The 20,245-nt window shown below is 44.1% G+C and overlaps 2 protein-coding genes across 7 annotated transcripts in view; both read left to right on the top strand.

Annotated features, from left to right (window-relative positions):
• The first annotated feature begins 384 nt into the window (after window positions 1–384).
• Window positions 385–11,635, top strand: men1 (multiple endocrine neoplasia I). 4 transcript variants are annotated; one of them, XM_086290921.1, is made up of 10 exons: window positions 385–523; window positions 1,905–2,394; window positions 2,467–2,675; window positions 5,745–5,873; window positions 6,486–6,526; window positions 7,183–7,270; window positions 8,805–8,941; window positions 9,666–9,810; window positions 10,154–10,327; window positions 10,410–11,635. In XM_086290921.1, exons 2-10 carry the CDS (start codon window positions 1,959–1,961, stop codon window positions 10,935–10,937), a joined length of 1,887 nt encoding a protein of 628 aa, XP_086147047.1. In that variant the 5' UTR covers window positions 385–523; window positions 1,905–1,958; the 3' UTR covers window positions 10,938–11,635. The 4 variants fall into 4 exon arrangements, with proteins under 4 accessions (XP_086147047.1, XP_086147046.1, XP_086147050.1 ...); XM_086290920.1 differs by having other exon boundaries at window positions 436–575; XM_086290924.1 differs by having other exon boundaries at window positions 439–523; window positions 1,913–2,394.
• A 584-nt stretch (window positions 11,636–12,219) lies between these two features.
• map4k2 (mitogen-activated protein kinase kinase kinase kinase 2) overlaps window positions 12,220–20,245 on the top strand; it is a 45,230-nt gene continuing 37,204 nt past the window's right edge. For all 3 annotated transcript variants that reach the window (XM_086290918.1, XM_086290919.1, XM_086290917.1), the window contains exon 1: window positions 12,220–12,771. In XM_086290918.1, the coding sequence (XP_086147044.1) occupies window positions 12,679–12,771 (93 nt within the window). In that variant the 5' untranslated portion in view covers window positions 12,220–12,678. The remainder of the gene's footprint in view (window positions 12,772–20,245) is intronic.

The following is a 20,245-nucleotide window of genomic DNA, read 5'->3' as shown; positions in this document are numbered from 1 at the left end:
TCCACGATTTCGATCAACGTGTACAATGACAATAACAGGTTATTCTGTTCTATTCTGTAGACACACATATGTCTGAGCTTGTGTCATAGCCAACGACATATTAAAGATAAATATGCCGTGAGTTCAACTCTGCGGTACATTCTTATGTTATCCTAAATGTTTTATGCTCCATACGTGCCCCGTTTTCCGTTATGTAACATTTACTGTTGTTCCATTTTAAAGCACGTATCTCTTAAAGGCGTCGTGGTGACCTCTACTGGGGGTGTAGGGGAATACCCTAAAATGAACTGCATTTCCCAGCATACACGAGGAAAACCCCACTGCGCAGGACTTACGATCTCGAAGCATAGGGATGGGCCTAAAGGCGCACATTTGCGCTCGAGAGAAGCGTGCTTGTTGCTGCGAGATCTGCTTCGAGACGCAAACGTCGACATATGCCAACTGACTTTCGGGCAGATTGAGCTGCGCGGCAAAAGAAAGGGGACACAAACAAAAACATGTGGCGCGAGCTGTGAGAAAACGGGTATGCGATCACTTAAACATTGGTCAGATTGTTGGCTGATGTAGAGCTGAGGGTGAGTTGGTGTTGTTGTATAGCTGGTGCGATATATTTTCCAAAAGCTCCAATAGTAGTGACTTTAGCTGATAGCCGCTCGTTAGCTTGTTAGCTTAATAGCTGCTCATTCAGGCAGATAACGTATTCCCCTCAGCGTGTGACTCATTTTCGGGTTTGGTTTGTGTCTGCATGTCGTCCGACTTATTTAAACAAAGCAGGACTAATTCAGCAAATTAGCGCGGCTTGAAAGGCGAAATGAGTAGCTAACTTAATTTAGTAAAGTTAGCTAGTTAGCTTACGTCACACATTATTCTACCATATAAATGGACCTAACGGAGTATTTCGTTTTAGGATGACAGAGTGTTCGCCCCAGTGGTGTTCCGGATGCGTTTCGGCACAGTGATCGTTGTCATGAAACTCTAAAAGAGCGGCTGTTTGCAGCTCTGCATTGAATGTACGCAGGTAGCAGTGAACCTGCCCCGCCCACCGAAGCGCCATATAACCGGCGTTAGCGGCATATATGTAACCGGCATTACGCAACAAGTCCAGCCACTCAGCCCCGGTCCAGTGCTATGTCAGTGTTTATGTCTTAGTCTGTTCAGCACTTAACAGTTACTGCTGGCATTATTAACCTTCATTAATAACCAATAAATGTTTCGTATACTCCTTCATACCCGAGACTGTAAACCAAACGTGACACATGTTATGCTGCGTTGTGTGCGGTGTAACTTCTGTTAGCTTTCTGTGTAGAAATCAGTGTTACAGTATCGCTATCTTACGTTCGGATATGAAATATTAAAAATAAACCAGTTTTTATTAGTGTCGTATTCGTCTGTGCTGACGTGGTTTGTCACACGCATTCAGCAGACCAGAGAACCGCGGCCACAGCAAATGTTTCCTTGTGAATGGTAAATGGTCTGTATTTGTATAGCGCTTTACTTGGTCCTAAGTACCCCAAAGCGCTTTACACTATACACAATCATCCACCCATTCACACACTGGTGATAGCAAGCTACAGTGTAGCTACAGCCGCCCTGGAGCGCACTGACAGAGGCGAGTGAATGAATTAAGTAATTTAAAACTTACAGTAACAATAATGTATGAACTTACTGACTTTTATTTAAAGATTAATGAAATAAGTCGGCTTTTATAGTTGTGAACTCTTTTGTTTTTAATGTTTTCATCTTCATTGAGAAACCAGAGTTCTTGGCGATGAGCCAGTACGTAGGAAACACGTGGTTTTCTATAAGGAATTATTTTTAATGGGTCAGCTTTGGAATTTGCCTGTTTCCCACATTTTAGCGTGTGATTTGGAGTTACAGATGAACTGACTGCTCTCCCCGTTCAGTACTGCAGGTGAGGAGGCACGCATACATCAAAGTTGTGACTGACAGCAGGCATCATGGGTTTGCACTCGGCCCAGAAGAAGCACTTTCCTCTGCGGGGAATCGATGGAGTCGTTCAGTTGTTTGATGCAGAGCTCCGGAAACCAGAGCCGGACTTGGCTCTTCTTTCACTGGTCTTGGGTTTTGTTGAGCACTTCCTGGCTGTGAACCGAGTCATCCCCATAAATGTTCCAGGGGTCCGTTTTGAGCCGCTGGAGCCGGATTGTCCCATGTCTTGCTTCCCCACAGTGGAGCTGGGCATGATTTCTGCTCTGTATGAGCGGTTCACAGCACAGATCCGTGGGGCTGTGGATCTGTCCCAGTATCGGAGAACTGCTGCGGGATCCAGCCGAGAGCTGGTGAAGAAGGTATCGGATGTGATCTGGAACAGTCTCAGTCGTTCTTACTTCAAGGATCGAGCCCACATCCAGTCCCTATTCAGCCTCATCACAGGTAACATGGTTTTTCTCATGATGCTTGTTAGGTGAGTCCAACATTTATTGATTAATTGTTGAATTGAACCAGGTACCAAACTGGATAGTTCTGGAGTGGCCTTTGCAGTAGTGGCTGCCTGTCAGGTCTTGGGTCTAAATGATGTACACCTGGCACTATCTGAAGACCACGCCTGGGTGATATTTGGTAAAAATGGTGAGGAGACAGCAGAAGTCACCTGGCACGGGAAGGGTAACGAGGACCGGCGAGGACAAACCGTCACAGCTGGAGTCAATGAGAAGGTGAGGCCCGTCTGTCAGCAGAATGAACCAGCTGCCTCTAGCTCTATCAGTATGCTCAGTGTAGACACGTTTTAGACACCACAGTCAAGCCTATTTCTTTCATGTATTTTAACTTCTACAGATCATTAAGCTCTTTAAAATGTCGCGATTAAAAAAAGAAAATCATCATGAAAAGTCTTCCCTGCATAGAAATGTGAGAGATGGTCAATGTACAGTCGTTGATACTAATTCCACGAGAAGAGTGTGGTGCTAAACCACTCATGTGGTTGGAATTAGAGTTAGAGCGACATCACGTTGGGTTGATATTCTGACACTATAGTGAGCAGTGTAAGTAAAAGAAGGACATTTTCCACCAGCGACAGCAGCAGCGTGCTCTAGTAGGAGTGAGACTGCATGGGTCATATGTTAGCACCAAAGAGGCCTACTCCATGTCTTTGCTTTTACCTCAAGTGGGAAAACCAGTGTGCTGTTCAAGCAGACAGAAAGAAATTTCTATGCACACATGAATAGATTAATCCTTTAATTGTCCCACAAGGGGAAATTTGGGTGTAACAGCAGCAAGGAAGACACATATACAAACAAACGGTACACAAGACACAGAACAGAAACATACACAATTTTACATATTTCCATCAAGGACAAGATCATGACCCCGATGTAAAGGAGTTTTGTACAAAGAGGATACCAATGTACGATATTTTTGCTCAGAAAATGATCAATAAATGTTGGATTGGTTACATTTGCAGGGATTTAGAAGATGAAGTCAAGCTGTATGTAGTGCTTAAAAAATAATCTTAAGCTGTGTACACACTGGGAGTGATTTGGTCGTCACACGTCGCTCTGAGGCTGCCAGCTGGTTACTTTTGCACATTTCAGGACTCAAATATATCTGACACACATCAAAGCTCTTGAGGAAGTCAGTCACGTCATCTGTTCATTCAACTGCAGTTAAATGAATTCTGTTTTCTTACTTCTCACAATCCAAGTGTGCAATCCGATCCGCTGTAGGACAAACAGCGGCACTCTTCATCTGCAGCGAGGAGGCTGTAAAACTTTGTGTAAGGAGTCAAATAAGAGTTTACAGGTCAGCAAAGCTCATTCTGTGTGATGAGAGCGATGCTGAGGCGAGTTGTTGTGGATATTCCAACCTTTCCTGTTGGTAAGCACTGCTGGTGTCGTCGCTGTTAGCAGCCGGTAGTTAGCGTTAGTGAAGCGGATCCTAACATTGACACTGATAATAAACTCTCGTAAGATTTGAGAATGTAATCAAACTGTTTATCAGAAGGAAAGTGTGATTTTTAGGGCAGACCAACATTAGCTGCTATAGTATTAGCTTTCTGAAAATGCACTTACACACTAATCAGTATATTTATGAGGTTTTTTTCTATTAAACCTCAAAAGTTACTTTCTGTACTTCAGATTTATTGCATCACCAGCTGTTTTTTGACTCATAATCACTTGAAATATCCAAAAAGCATTTACTTTCTATAATCCCTGATCACCATGTTGCTGTGAAGTGCTTCCAGTGTGTACACAGCTTTAGGCAAATCTTGGGACTCGGGGTGGCTGTAGCTCAGGAGCTCGAGCAGATTGGTCCCTGGCTGGCTGGTCCAGTCAAATCAAAGTATCCATGGGCAATCCCATAAAGTTGATTCTGTCACCACTCAGCTGACTGCAGGTTTCCGCAGCCTTATAAACATTATCTTTGCACAATGACTGAAACTAGCCCACTGAGTGAACAATGGGCTGTGACGCTGAGACTAATCCTGCTAGTGGAGCTGATCACAGCCACAGAAACAGCAATTTGAAACAGCAACATTGCAGCTGTGGAAGCAGAGCAACTGGTTTCAGCCTGTCTCAACAATACAAAGCCCCAGCATCCAAAATCAGCATGGAGGAGAGGAGGGCACTCACATCACTTAGTAATGACAACAACATTATCATCCTCGCAGCAGACAACGGTAGGTGGATGGTTTTGCTAAACCAGAAAGGCTATCATGAAATGAGACCCAGGAAGTGGTTACTGTAGGGTGATAGTTTCTCTGAAGCAATTAGAATGAGACGGTGCTATTGGCCGGACGTCATACCACAGGCATTACGGAGGGGAATTTACACCAAGTCTGTATAGTTTACCGAAGACATAAACAGGATGCACCTTTACAACAAACTGTCCTTATGATCGACTTGGTCACCGTTAACATTTCAACGTTTTTGGCTTCAATCCTCAACCCGTTGGTAGGCAGCTTTGAATCAGGTCCCCCGACACAAACAGAGTAACATAGTGTAGCTGTTAGTGCAGGAGGATTGTCAGGATTTATACATCGGGGAAACCAAACAACCTCTGGCTACAACACAGAAGAGCCACCTCGTCAGGCCAGGACTCTGCAGTCTATTCACACCTACAGTGGACACTCTCTCAATCATGAGGATGTAACATCCAGGACAGGGAGGAACGCTGGTTTGAGGGCGGAGTCAAGGAGGCCATTTATGTGAAAAGGGAAAGACCATCTCTGAGTGGAGGAGGGGGCCTAAGGGTACATCTGTCACCATCTTACATGCTGTGATTGCAGCCATTCCCCAACTCTCTGTGAATGGTACTCATGGCCACTGATCAGTAGTCATGAGAATTAGCATATTTATGATCAAGGACCTGACCTCCCAGCATTCAGTGGGCTGGCTTCAGTCATTGTGCAAATGTACTGTTGATAAGATTGGGGAAACCTGCAGTGAGCTGAGACTGAAGATGATGATGAAACGTTTCTCCCACTGAAAACATCCAGATGAACAGAATCCACTCTTTGGGATTTCCTTACCTGGATGAGTGAGCATGCATCAAGATATCTTTGGGCAAGATACCGACTCCAAGTTTCTCTCTGATGCGTCCATCGCAGTGTGGATGTTGGATAGAAAGCACTCAGGCATAGATAAGTGCTTGTATGAATGGGTGAATTAGGCATGTTGTGTAAAGCACTTTGAGTGCTCCAGTAGAATAGAAAAGCACTATATAAGAGCAAGTCCATTTACCATTTATTCACAAAGTGTAGCTGTGATCCTTCGTCTGTCCCTCAGAGCTGGCTGTATCTGAAGGGTTCCTACATGAAGTGTGACAGAAACATGGAGGTGGCCTTCATGGTTTGTGCCATCAACCCATCACTGGACCTGCACACAGACAGCTCCGAGCTTCTGCTGCTGCAACAGGTGAGGCCTGCACCTACAGGGTAACGATGAATGTTTGTTTTACACAGCAAAAAATCTGCATCAAGCCTCCAGAGGTTGTTTTAAAATATGCAGATGAACTGTCGACTTAGTCCGCTGCCACATTTAATATATACAGCTCACTGAAGGCTGACGGCAGCCGTCTTATTTCACACGGAAGCAAACAGGGTGAGTCTAAAGGGGGCGCGGTGTGTACTAGACGATCTTCATTTAAAGGTTTTCATAACATTTTTATGATTAAAAGTGAAATAATAGAAAATACTGGCTCAATTAATTTGTGTTAATATTTAAAAATATAGAAGTAAAAGCTTTTCTGGACATGGACAGTAAAACTCTGACCTGAGGGATTTTAGGTTGGGCAGTGAATTAGTGTTGATATTGATTAACGTCCACACCATCATCAGCTCTCGTTTTCAGCAGCACAGAAACCTTCAGTCGTACAGTTTGTGATTACATTGTAATTTTATAATCTACACCTGGAACAACTGGAAACATTGTACTGCCTGTGAAAGTCCATCCAGGCACACATGAAGGAAATACGCTACAGTCTTGCACTTGGTTTCCTCACCTTTCTTTTTCCCGTTGCTTTACCAGAAACTCCTCTGGCTATTGTATGAACGAGGCGACCTGGACAGGTGAGTGTGTACCAGTGCACTGCTGAGGATTCATTAAAGACTCTTTCAGATTTGCCCTGACACCAGCTGAGCAGCAAGCGTGCTCACTTTGCCGTAACATTTAATGGTACATCGATGTACGTCTGTCAGCACGACACAACTCAGGCTGACCCAAGATTAGGACAGTGCGTCATCATGTTGCTTCTCTTCCTGCCATCTTTGGTTTCCACCCAGTGCTTTTAGAGAGTGACTGAACCCACAGTAATCGGAGGGGGCAGAGACCAAAGCGTTGAAGTCTGAACATATTTCATAAACTCACAATACAGAGTTAAAAAGACAGTTTATGTAGTTTTAGTTGGCTAAGGTGAACACTAGTGCTCCCTCATTCACTTTGCTGTAATATTTACATATCTTATTACAGTTTATAAAATATGCTTTTACAGTGAACTCGTTACTGTGATGAAGGTCAGATTTCATCACATAGCTGTGAGCTGTCATTTAGAAGGTCCAGCTTTGATGAATAATGTGTGTCACGGTGTTCTATATTATGCAGGGTCAGGGCCATTAAGGCGTCCATAATTGGAGAAAACAGAAATGTTACATGTGCTGTATTTAAAAAAATGCTTACGTAACTCTTCGAAGTTGACATTGTGCTTCTGTCTCGGCTTACGCACCAGATATCCCATGGCCATGGGCACTCTGGCAGACCTTGAAGACCAGGAACCAATTCCAGGAAAAGAGAACCCCCTGAAAATCCACCTGAAGGTAAGACATCAACCACTTTCCCAGGTCACATAGCGGCGAGCAGGGAAGACTTTTACAGGCTTCATATTTACAGAACATGTCAAACTTTTCGTGTAGATCTTCTGCATTAGTGGGGCTGAAGATCAGACAGCAGTTTTTCATCTTTGTCTGTACAATACAAGCTACTGGAAATCAGCTGCTGGTCTCTATCAAAACATAGTGTGGAAAGAGACCTGGAGTAAGCATTACTGCTCGGTTGAGTCCAAAACCAAGGAGGGGGTGCTAACAACACTGAAAGTGACTGGCTGTTTGTTTACACGTGTCCAACTGACTGCTGCATAGATAAATAACAGCCTCACTCTGCCATTGGCTGTGTGAGAGGACTGTCAAACTTAGATGCTGAGCGCTCTGCTGGCCCAGGGGGGCTAGGCCTTTTATGACCGTAATGATCCAGCACCCTCTAGTGGACAGACTGTGCAGAGCACTTTAGTATTTAAATGCAGAGTGGTGTATAAAACAATAATAATAACTTTACTTCACTCTTCACAGGATAAGAACCACAGAGTCCTTCACAATAACATTAACAACACAATGGATCATACAGCACAACTCTAATTGTGCCAGTCTAAATAAATAAGTCATAAATACAATCAAGGCAACATTACGATGGAGGTAAAGCTTTCCATAACCCGGGGGCCTCCGCTCTAACTGATCCACATCCTCTGGTCTTAAAACGTGTTGGTGGGGCTGATCTCAGGCTGTGAGAGGGAGCGTGGGGTTGTAAAAGATCAGAGATGTAGGCAGGAGCGTCACCACTCACAGCTTTAAAGTCAGTACTAAGAATTTGAAATGAATTCTAAAACGTACTGGGAGCCAGTGTAATGAGAGTAAAACCAGTGCTGTCTTCGTGTCTTTGTTAAGAGGCTCGCAGCAGCCTTCTGGACCGACTGGAGACGGTTACGATTCTTTTTGCTCAAACAAAGAAAAAGACTTTAACAACAATCTAAGAGAGATGAAATAAAAGCATTTCTAACTCAGATTTAGACAACAAGGTTCACAGTTTGGAGATGTTTCTTAGCTGAAGAAGGCTGTTCCTAATTAACTGTCCAGAGTGTTGCTCTAGGGACATGGCAGAATCCAAAATAACACCGATGTACCCGAGGCTCGGCTGGAGCCAAGAGGACCAAGATATAAACACAAAGAGAGTGAAAAAGGTGACTGAGTGCATCATGGGAATCCCCCACAGGCTAGAGTCAGTCTCCCGAATCCAAACTGGAAGCCGGTTCCACAGAAAAGCGGTACTGTGATGGTACTGGTGGTGACAGCATGCAGGAAGTTGCACACCTGCTGGATCTCTCTGGTTAACACCCTTCTTCCTGTTTGATGCTCAGGTCCAAGTGCTTGTTGGGATCACTGGAGTTCTGGTTTGCTGCTCGTTGTCAAACTGAATAAACGTCTCCACCATGACCTGTTGCTGAATGCTGATACTGAACCCTCTTAATTCTGAGTTCAGCATCATTTTTTTAACTTTCTTTGATCTGTCTGTGTCTCTCAGGCCGTCACTTCTGCTCAGAAGCACTATAACAACGAGCACATCTACCCCTACATGTACCTGGCTGGCTTCCACTACAGGCACAGGAGTGTGCGGGAGGCCCTGAGGTCCTGGGCTGAGGCCGCCCAGGTCATGCAGGAGTAAGTTCACACTAATGAGACTCCTGATCCAGGAAGCGTCCAGTATCTCTGCATCCTCACAGCTCCTCCCCCGGCGTGCTGATGATTCTGAATGAAGTGTTTGGATAAAGTGACAAATAGAAGAAAACAAAATTATATTGATCTCACTTTTAAGTAGTGTTATTCAGACACTAGATACCTTTTTCTTCTTTTAGCTGGTCCCAGATGACATTTGTACGTGAATGCTATTTCAGCAGATGAACACAAGATGGCACTAAACCAGCAGCTGTGTTTCCTGCCCTTGTGGTTCTTTGTTGCTTCATTATGAACCCAGCCACACCACTAAGGGCTCAGTCACACTTGGCCTGGAAAGGTGTGGTGCTCAGTCCAGGAAGTATCCAGCTCTGCATCCTCATGTGCTCTCCTCCCTCTAAACACTGTTCATGATCTGCAGTTATAAATAGCAGCTCTGACCCACCACACACATTCTCTCCACATCCATCAGCTTCCGTTTCCTGCTCCCCATTGTTCTTCAGGTTCAGCCCACGCTCTGCTGCCTCACAGATAAATATGTGCCCGTGCTTTGTTTTGTTTTCTGAACCTGTCCACTTGTTCCTCACTTGTTGTCATGTCTGCCACATGTCACAGCATCCTGTTTTTACTCTTATATTTTTTTCTGGACTTCATGCTGTGACAGGAGAAAAGCGCATGTATGTATTAAAGCTCCTTCTCCACCTTCCTGCAGCTATAACTATTTCCGCGAGGATGAGGAGATCTACAAGGAGTTCTTTGACATTGCAAATGATGTCATCCCTACCTTGCTGAAGGAAACGGCGACAGCAGCAGAGAGTCCTGGGGAGGGAGGAGAGGAGACAGAAGGAGGGGACGAGGTGAATGTTTCTCCAGAGCACATACACCCACAGACAGTAGGTGGAGCAGGGCTCCACTAGCAGCTGTTCTGTAATAATGCAAAGCTCTAATTCTCTCTTCAGTAACAATCACACTACCACCTCAACCCAACAGAACATGTTCTTTCTCTTGCTCCTTATCAGATGACTTCCAAATCCAGCTTCTCTCTGATTAAGCATGTGGAACATGTAGAAACTCGTGAACATTAACAGACACCAACAGAGCGCACCTCCACCTGAGTTTAGATCATGTTGTTAGATGCACATCATGAATATTACTCACTGACAGATGTGGCCTCAGTCTTGCACCTCTGCTCTCTTGCAGGATCAGCCCAAGCAGGCAGCGGCTGTCTCTGCACTGCAGGACCCCGAGTGCTTTGCCCATCTGCTGCGTTTTTATGACGGCATCTGCAAGTGGGAGGAGGGGAGTCCCACGCCGGTCCTTCATGTGGGCTGGGCCACATACCTTGTCCAGTCTCTGAGTCGCTTTGATGCCCAGGTGAGTTGCCCGTGACTGCAGGAGAGCCACAGACGTGTTAGCGCTTTCTAGCTAAACACACATTTGTGCTCCGATTCCAAAGGTGCGTCAGAAAGTAACAATCATCACCAAAGAGCCAGATCCCCAGGACGACGACGACCAGTCGAGCGAGGACTTCAGGGAAGGGCGCAGGCGTGGCCCCAGGAGGGAGTCCAAGCTGGAGGACCAGAGCTCTCCTCCTTCTGCCGCTCCTACCTCCCCGTGCAGCCAGCCGGCTGCAGTGGCAGCTCAGCCCAAGAAGGTGGGAGAAGGAGGGCTCCGCCGGCGCTCCTCCCAGGGACTACGTGCTGGAGACATTGAAGGAAAACCCAAGTCCCCCAGTCTCCCAGACTCCGCATCTTCTCCTTTCTCCCCGGAGCAGGCCCCCCTCTCGCCAGCTGGCACTGTAATCGCCTTTCAGAGTGAGAAGATGAAGGGGATGAAGGAGCTCCTGTGCGCTGCCAAGGTGAACTCCAGCGCCATCAAGCTGCAGCTCACCGCACAGTCACAGGTCCAGATGAAGAGGCAGAAGAGCACTCCGGCGGGAGATTACTCCATGTCATTCCTGAAGCGCCAGCGTAAGTCACTGTAGACATCCTGATTGTTGCAGGAAGAGACTGTAGGACATACTGTGAACAGAGACGGGGACACCGATTAACCTCGATCCTGCTTGTCAACGTTTTTACCAGTGTTTTCACCCAGAGGGCCCTCTCAGTCAATATCCTAGTTCGAGCAATATGTCTGACATGCACAGATTATCTTCAGTTAAGCGTCACTTATCAGGTTGGAACATTTAATTGAGTTTTTATTTAAGAAATGGTTTCTGGAGACGTGCCTGGTTTGATCGTCAGTTTGCGTTTTGATTGGCAGCCTGTTAGGTATCTGTTACATGCTGTCTGGATGTTTAAAGCCAAAGTGATGAGGACCAGAACATGATTTTCAGACGTGTAAAATACCAACATGAACTAACCTGTTCATGACTGAAGCCTCAGAAGTGTTTAAATTTAGGATAGTTACTGTGTAACATTGTCCACTCTGCTCTACTGACAGCTTCTTTCTTATCAGCTCTATGTTGCCTTACTTTGCCTGTCTTCTTTTTTAAAGTAGGTGGCCTTTAGTTTTGAGAATAGCTGAGTTAGACGGATTTCTAACAATGAGAAGAGAGCAGTAAGACCATGCACTGTTGAGACAGAGCCACATTAGATGGCACTGCTCCATCAAATTTGATTGACTCGTGGTTTGTGTTCTTGTTTTTCTATCTGCAATAATAAAGCTCTGATGAAAATGGAACGACATGTGGTCCAATGATGTGTATTACATATATATGAAGGCGCCTTCACATGCTGTGAGTGGCCGTCAGTAATATCAACTTTAAACAGCCTCTGTCATCATCTGGTACATCATGCAGGACATTAGTGGCTCGCCTTCCTCACGATCATCTTCCAGAGACGACACGAGCTCTGCTTGAGCAAAAGTGTGCGCTAAAGTTCCACGTCATATCCACTCAAAACAGAAGAGGCACAGACTGCATGGCCTCACTACTATGAAGTAGTGTCACTAAATATTTTTCAAAAAGTTCATAACATGCTAAGCTAATAGCTGCAAAAGGCCAAAGTCAGACCTTGTAAAATGCTGAGTTAAGTGATGATGTACAGTTATGTGTTTTCATACTTCAGAAGGAGTAAAAATATTCTTCATGTTTGAAAGTCTGCTGAAAGCCTCCTGCTTCAGCATGTGATGGAGGATGTTCATGTAAGAAAGCCACACATGCATGAAGTCCGTTACAGTAAACACTGAGACAGAAATGTTCACCTCATCAGTGAGCATGCGCGACTTTTGAACTTGCCATCTGAACAGTTAGGTCGTCAGTATTTTCAGGTCCAGATTGCGATGAGAGAAAGTCACACGTATGAAGAACTCTAAGCGGAAACTAACTGAGGTCAAACTTTAAAACAAGCCTGACGGGCTTTTCTCGTAGAGCTCGCAAATCACGCCTTTAAGCGTGTTCGTGCCAAGGGTTTATTTCAGACGTGATTTTGCCACGTTTGAAAAGGATGTTCATCTGAGGGCACAGGAGCGCGCAGAGGTGGGAGGCTTACTGAGGGGACCGTGCTCGCTCACGCGTGCTCTGACTCGAGCGGCTCTCGGCTGTGTCACCGCGCTGCCTCTGCCTGCCTAAACGGTATAATTAGCCGGTTCCGATCAGTCGTCCCTGGGCCATTTCACAGAGTTCGTCTGCCCGTGCTTCCGTTCTCTCCGCCGATATCAGCAGCGGCTATGTGTGAGTAAAAAGCCAGCCAGGCTCCCCGCAGCAGCAAGAGGTGTCTCCAGACATGGACCGGATAGGAGTGTCATTCCTGGACCCGCTGGATGACTACGAGCTCATCCACAGGATTGGGTGCGGCACCTACGGAGATGTTTTCAAGGTGAGTGAGAACCTGTCCCCGTGTTTGCACCGCGCTGACAGAGAGAAAGCCTCCATCAGGGCGCTGGGGATGTCACTTCCTGTCATCAAGGTGAAACTTCGTCTTTTTGGACATGTACAGAGCCTGATGTGACACAGCAGTCCCTACCGAGGCACAGAATCAGAAAAAGTCCGAGTTGCATTTTGTTTACTGACACATGATCAGTGTGTCAGACTGTGCGCCTCCAACAAAGCTGTAGTGCAGGTTTCCTGCAGAGCGCTGCGGTACTAGCGTGCTGCGTGCGCGGGGCCACAGGTTCGTAATGTTTTCATGGAGGTGTGCGGAGAAATCTCCTGTTTTCACTGCTGTCACTGAAGAAGTGGCAGAATCAACACATTATCGACGAAACAAGCGAGTAAGAAAGACTGATGTTGTCAGATGTGCAACAAATGCGTTCCTCGTAGTGTCATATCTGCCGTTTCACATAGGTGGCAGGATTCTGAAGTGAACCGTGTCATCTAATCGAAATATTAACCCCTGACTGGAACCGTGCAGTTAACACACCCTGGTGGCTTGTGCATCCAGTTTGTATTTGACAGCACGGACAGCAACCCTGTTGCCTTTATGGAAAAACAAACACGTTTATTTTAGCAGCTTGCGGCCGTGAGTCTAATGTTCAACGAATAAAAGACTAAAGTGTGTCTTAAACTGCCAGGCATCCACCCTCAGCTCTAAGTCAGGTTATCTTAAATATAGCAGGGGTGTGTCAAACTGCATATGTAGCACTTTCTTGTTCTTCCAAGTTAAACTTTTAAGGATCACAGCAACCAAATAAGCAATAATTAACCTTTTACTTCTATGACAGTGTTGTGGTGAACTGTATGAAACAAAAACGTTTCAAAGAAACATCTCGGTTTTTAGGTGAGATTTAAATTTTTAGATACATAGTATCCAATAATGCTTTTATATCATTTATATATATTGTTTTAATAACTTTCAGCAATGCCTTTCACAAACTAGCTGGTCTGCTTGGTCAGAATGCATGAGCCGGACAAAGAGGACTAAACAGCAATGACAGAGCAGAGTTTCAGTACTAGCGCTGATGTCCTAGTAAAACTTCACTGTTGTTTAACACAAAACACAATCAAGAGAGATGCCCCCCCCCCCCCCCTCCAAAAAATCAATAGAAAAGGCCATTAACTGACAGAAACAGGATGTTGACTCTTTTTGTTCTTTAAAATGGGTCACAGTGAACAACTTTCCACAGTGAAACCTCAGAAATCTCATCAAAGACTAAATCACTGTAACTCTTTATGAAACCGTCCTCAAATAAGAGAAAATGCAGTTTGCTGAAGACTCTCTCAATCCACAATTTATCGTTTACAGCTGTCTTTCCCACGACATCTGAAATATGGCAACAGGCGTGCTGTGTTTTTGCTTTGTTTTCAGTGGTTTACACACGGCAGGCCTGACAGCCTGTGTACACGACACTGTGGGCTGAATGTTGAACGAGTACAGCAGCAGTGTTGTGTCCTGCCTGCCAACAGCACCAGCATGGCTGAAATGTTCACACTGGGAGTGTTATGTTATCTTCAGGTGCAGCTGAGGAAGTTCTGAAGTTTAATTCTGTGTAACGTCTTTGTTTTTCCCTAATGAGCATTTATAAAAACTGTTTTACAGCAGTTTCATTGTTCTGTAAGCATTAAGACTGAAGGAATGGGTTTTATATGTGCAGCTTGTTCAGCTGTACCTTTACTAACACCACTGAAGGAAGAACAAACTGTGCGTCACCTTGTCACGGGAATGTCCGAGTATTAACTTGATGATTTAAAACATTGACAAATGTTTTACACTCCTGGAAACACAGACCAGGGATACCTGTTCAGTCACTATTATTTGAAGTTGAAGTAGTTTCCATGCCTCCCTCAGCAGGCTGTGGGACAGTGGATCCAGTTTAAAGTTTCAGAGCTCTAATGTGCAGCCATCACCTCAGAAGCAATCAGCAGCAGAGAGAGTGCATACAGTGATGAATTGAATGTTTGTGTGCAAACCAGCAAATTAACAGAAGGATTTTCTCTCATCCTTTTTTACCCCTCAGATTTAAAAGGCTGATGGTTAGGTAGAACAGCTTAGACACCCAAGTTTGTGAATGTGATAACTCAAGAACAAGGTGACGTTAGATTTTGAAATTGATGCCATAGGTGTGTCTACTTGGAGGCTGAGGGGAACCACTTGTGGTTAATGACAATTGAATACGTTGTTTGGAGTAGGTGGCTCTCAAAGGGACAGTTTTCCATTAAAAAAGAGACATAGGATCTGTGAATCCACCCCCTCTGTGACTGTCAGACGCCGACTTTAATGTGAACGCGTAGAGGAAATCCTGGGTTAACTGGAGTTGATGACCAGCTTCGTGTTTGCTAATGCTAGGATAAGTGAATCCAGGTGATGAAACGAAACTCTGCATATGTTAAACAAGCTTTGTAGTAAAGGGCCCTGGTTACTGAAGAGGCTGCCTTTCTGTTTGCCATTTATTTTAGAGAATCATAATTAACTTTAAAGAGAAAAGATTCAACTCGGGATGTTAAGTAAAACAACCAAAGCCTAATTTCTACAGATACTAAAAGCAGAGATGAATCAGCTTGTAGTAGGAGTGAAGAACTTTGCTTCCTACTCTTGTAACAACCGTGTAGACCCAAAAGCAGAGCCAACAGAGACACGTATCAAAGTATTACAGTCTTTATTTACTGTACATATGAAAACATTGAGGTAAGTACTGAGGGGCCATGGGAATAGCACAGGGGCTTCCTCCGGGTCTGGGGGAAGAAGGAGACTTTCCAAAAAGGAAGGGACAGTGTGCTGGTTGAGTTCAGGTAAGCGTTGCCGTAGGTGGGTGAGCAGGCAGATGGAAGAGTAGTGCAGAGTGATCCAGGTGGGTACTGTGAACGAACCAACTTTCTCATCTGATGGAAGATAACGGAAACGAAAAGCTATTCAGCTGATGGGAGGAACATGGGAACAGACAGAGGCACGTGAGAATAGGAATGCTAGGAAACTGCTAAGGAACAAGGTGTTTGCCACTTGTTGGAGGCAGACTATCTGGCAGAGTATGGATGGCAAAGCTGGTCCTTTTATACTGAAGTTGAGGAAACGGATGACAGGCAGGTGTGTGCAGCTGAAGAGCGGGAAACCCAAACTCCACCCAAAGAAAAGGAGCGTGCCTTCGGGATGATTGCTTGGAGGAATAAGAGGAAGTCCAAACAACCAGAGCCCGACTATGACACTACAGCAGCATGAATCTCCCAGATGTTTCTGTTTGTTATGAAGAATGGTTGAATAGTCCCCCATTCATATTTAGAAGTATTGTTTGCTTGAAATTGCCATCCCCAAGTGTGTGTGTGTCTTCCTTATTGGGATAGGCATAGGTGCCGATTGTGAGATAGCACAGCCTCAGTGTTAGTGATACAGCGATGTTCACTAGCGTGCACAACAAGCTCACAAGTGTCTGAGAGCATGGCATTTTGTCAGCCACCTATGGCAATAACTGCTAATTAAATGCAGAGGTGTGTATAAACACATTGTGAGTGAAAAGTGATGAATATAATAGCAACACTATGCAGTGCATCATGGGAAGCCCCCAGCAGGCTAGACCCATGGCAGTGTAACTAAGACCAGGCCCCCCTGCTATGAGCAAGCAGCTGTTTGCTCATAGAGGGGACATCTGATTGTTGGAGTTTCTTAAGTACCTTGAAGCAACTGTTGTTGTGTTTTGCTGCTATTATTACTATACAAAGGAAAAATGGGTGATTGGGTATTTTTGGATTAACTGAAGGCTTTTCAGGGAGTTTTTAGGAGAGCCTGACAATAACAGTAGTCTAGCCTGGAAGTAAGGGATGCATCAACTAGTTTTTCAGCATCAATCTGAGACAGGATATTTCTAATTTTAGAGATACTGTGCAAATGGCAGGAAGCAGTCCTACATATTTGTTTTATATGCACATTGAAAGACGTGTTGTGTTCAAAAATGTCTCCTAGAATGTCCTGAGGTAGTGCCATCCACACTAAGCATCTGAATTACCATATTTCTAAGACTTTTAGGGCCAAGTCCAATAACTTCAGCTTTATCTGAATTAAGAAGCAGGAAGTTAGAGCTGATCCAGGTCTTTGTGTCTATAAGATATTTATGCAGTTTAACTAATTGGTGTTTGTTACCTAGCTTGATAGATTGATAGAAGGTAGGTATCCTCTGCATAGCAGTGAAAATGTATGCTATGTCTTCTAATGATGCTGCCTAAGAGAAGCATGTATAGTGTAAACAGAATTGGTCCTAGCACTGAACCCTGTGGAACTCCATAATTAACCTCTAGTTGTTTATGGACTTTCCATTTATATAAACAATTAGATAGATATGATACAAACCAGCTACGGCATGCAGTAAGTTAAATATTATGGTCGCATGCACTGAGGTGTAGCAGGACAAGCACAGAGACGAGTCCACTGTCAGAGGCCATAAGAAGATCAGTTGTAACTTTCACTATTCTGAATCCCGACTGAAACTGAAATTTAAATAAACTTCTGCAAATGATTAGTTAACCTTTTGGCAGCTACTCTTTCAAGAAGTTTTGGTGTAATGTCTTTCAGCAGTCTTGTAGGAATAGGGTCTAAAGGACCCGTTGATGGTTCAGGGGAATAAATAATTGAAGTAAACAGAAGATTGATAGGAAATGTCACCAGGTGTTAAAGCTGTTATACTGAATGTTTCATCTATGGCATGGCTTTGAATAATTTTTTCTCTAATGATTAAAATTTTATTTGTGAAGACGTTCATGAAGTCATTACAGAGCTCTGACTGTCAGCCTGGCTACAGTGCTGAAGAGAAACCTGGGGTTGTTCTTATTGTCTTTAATCAGCGATGAGCAGTAAGACGTAGGGTTTTTTCTTAAAGCAGCAAACTATTCTTCCATGCTCACTGATAATGATGCCAGCTTATGAGTTACCTGCTTTAAGGTGCACGTGTGAGAGTTATAACAGGGTGTCAAGTACTTCTGATTTGGATTTGTGGGAGCAGACTTCAGGTAGCTCCTCTGGCATTAAAAAAGATAACAGTAGAGGAATTATGTGCTTAAATTGAGTTACAGCACTTTCAGATCACTGCAGAATTAAAGGGCAGAACAAGATATTTTTTTCTCAGTACCTCTTTAGTGGAGCAGAAGTTTACGTGGATGCAATACTTTTATATTTCTTATATCTGCTAGTCCCACTTTCTTTTAAAGCAGCAGTACAAACAAAAGGGAGCTAACAGTGTCAGTGACAGCTGATCTCATCTGAAAGCAAAGCTACATGCTGACATTCTGCAGCATATTTGTAGGACAGTAACATTTGGACATTTTGCAGCCTTTGTGAGCAACACACCAGACAATAGCCCGTTTTCATCTCCCACAACGATTACAGGATTGGTGGAGCTGTGAGTCAAGAGCGAGGGCTGCACATGTGACTGTCAGAACATTACTGTTATTCAAAGTGTACATCTCTAACAGAGCACAGCCAATCAGATGCAGACTGCTTCTGACTTTGTAGCATAAATGCTTTTTTTATACATTTAGAATGTTTCAACTTTTGACTTGATTCATAAAAACGGATTTGTCGTGATAAAGTGAAGCTTCCCAAATATTACTTTTATAAAAAGGTTTGATTTTTTAAAATATCAATGTTCTTCATCATCCTCATTATAATTGAACATGTCGTAGTGCCATGTGTTAGTTCAAAAATAAAATCGTTCAGATTAAAATACGCAACTGTAACAACACTGGTTGGAGTTAGAGTGCACAGACACAAAATGGTCTGTGTGGTTTATATGAACCAGAATGATCTCATTTTTATTAAAGTGCTCGTCTTACAGTTTGGTGTTGAGCTGTTGTGATGCTGTCAGTTAGCTTTTAGCATTTCTCTCTCCAGTTCTGTACGTGACAAATACAAGGTTCAAGTTGAATGTCTTAAACCCGATTGGCTGTCTCGCTGTTAGCATGTGATCAGATCAGTGCGTGTGGGTTTTCACTGCTGCTTTTTTCCACTTTTTGCTCGTTCGTGCTAGACCAGGATCAGAAACACAAAAATGCAAAGCTGAGATGGCGCATGTCAACCTGAAAATTGTAGGCTGAAACTGTAAGAAGTTATTTCCACAGTTTCAGAGCCTTTTGCAGCTTTTTAAGTCCCAGTTCAAACGTGTTAGAATGTGATGCCAACAATCTGACTTTAATATCTCACTTTTTAGTAAATGTAACTGTATAAGCTCAAATTCACCTGGTTTCTTGACTCAAAGGTTTCCAGTTTCATTGTTTGGTGAAACCTGTTGTTAGTGTGAAAGGCCACGCACGCTCCACTTTAACATTTGCATTCAGTGGGAAACGGCACACTGCAGTTTAGCAAAACACAGCATCGTCACAGGTCATGTGGGAGCCTGATCAAAGTGCCGTGACGCTTCCTCTTCCACCACCGTTTGTACGTAACCCAGGCTGGGTGTTATTTCATGCCTGGCTGCATGAAAAGCCTGCCAGAGATGTTACTATGAGTGCAGTCACAGGAAGCTCTGCGGTGGAACAGGAAAGAAAACAGGAAGTGAATAGAGGCGGGCCACAGGTTGTGTTGAGCCAAAGTGCTTATCCCATTTATCGCTGCCTTGTTTGTTGTGGATGGCCAGAATGAAATTGTGTCCATGTGACATCATCGGAGTGAGTGGCTAGTGATGACTGTTGTACTCAGGCAGACATGAGGAAGCTGAAAATATATACACCCCTTAAAACATCTACTTTAGCTCTAATCTACTTTAACTAGCAGCTGTCTGTGAGACTGTCTAACCTGTGGACAGCGAGACGGCAGGGTAAACTCAGTGTCGAGTGTAGTTTACAATCATTAGAAACATTCAACTTCAAGATAGCTTATTGAGCTGTTGGATATTTGCCCAGGTATGTATGTCAGTCAGTGGAGCAGGCAGGAAGCAGAGCTCCAACCAGGAGGGCAAATCAGTGAAAATGGACTGAATGAGCTTTTATGTAACAGTTTTCTTGTCTACCTGACCAGTCAACGCACTTTAGACTACAATTTAAATACATTTATTTATTTATACACATTTAATGTACTTTTATACAGTGCAGAGTTCTGTACCCTTTAAGTAATTTATCTACTTGTCAACCATGAGTGAGTTAGAATAACCTAAAATGTGTGGATGTCTTTGGACTGTGAGAGACGGCCAACGCACTTGAATATTTCGAGAGCTGATGTTTATTTAACCCTGTCAGTCGACTGCGGGTTTGATTGTCCATATACAATATTTTAAAGAACTGCTCCATTCTTATAATGAGGCAGTGAACGAGCCCAGATCCCTGTTTAGCAGTTGCAGTCTGCATTGGATCTGTTGGGTCCATTTTCCGGCCAGTTCATACTAAAACGGACCCAGGGCCAAATCAAATTCAAATTCAAATTTTATTTGTCACGTACACAG

The sequence above is a fragment of the Aulonocara sp. 'chitande type north' Nkhata Bay genome, linkage group LG5 (genome assembly GCF_057382095.1).
Source record: "Aulonocara sp. 'chitande type north' Nkhata Bay isolate Kocher_YH1m ecotype deep benthic linkage group LG5, A_spYH_male_GT1.1, whole genome shotgun sequence".
Taxonomy (NCBI): Eukaryota; Metazoa; Chordata; class Actinopteri; order Cichliformes; family Cichlidae; genus Aulonocara; species Aulonocara sp. 'chitande type north' Nkhata Bay.
The sequence above is the reverse complement of the archived record's forward strand: the minus strand, read 5'-3'. Positions and strand labels throughout refer to the sequence as shown.

Bases quoted from the DNA above. Each gene is read 5' to 3' on its own strand.
- men1 (XM_086290921.1), top strand. From the start codon at position 1,959: ATGGGTTTGCACTCGGCCCAGAAGAAGCACTTTCCTCTGCGGGGAATC. The intron at 2,395-2,466 runs GTAACATGGTTT...GAATTGAACCAG, and splicing joins CCTATTCAGCCTCATCACAG to GTACCAAACTGGATAGTTCT. The intron at 6,527-7,182 runs GTGAGTGTGTAC...CTTACGCACCAG, and splicing joins GAACGAGGCGACCTGGACAG to ATATCCCATGGCCATGGGCA.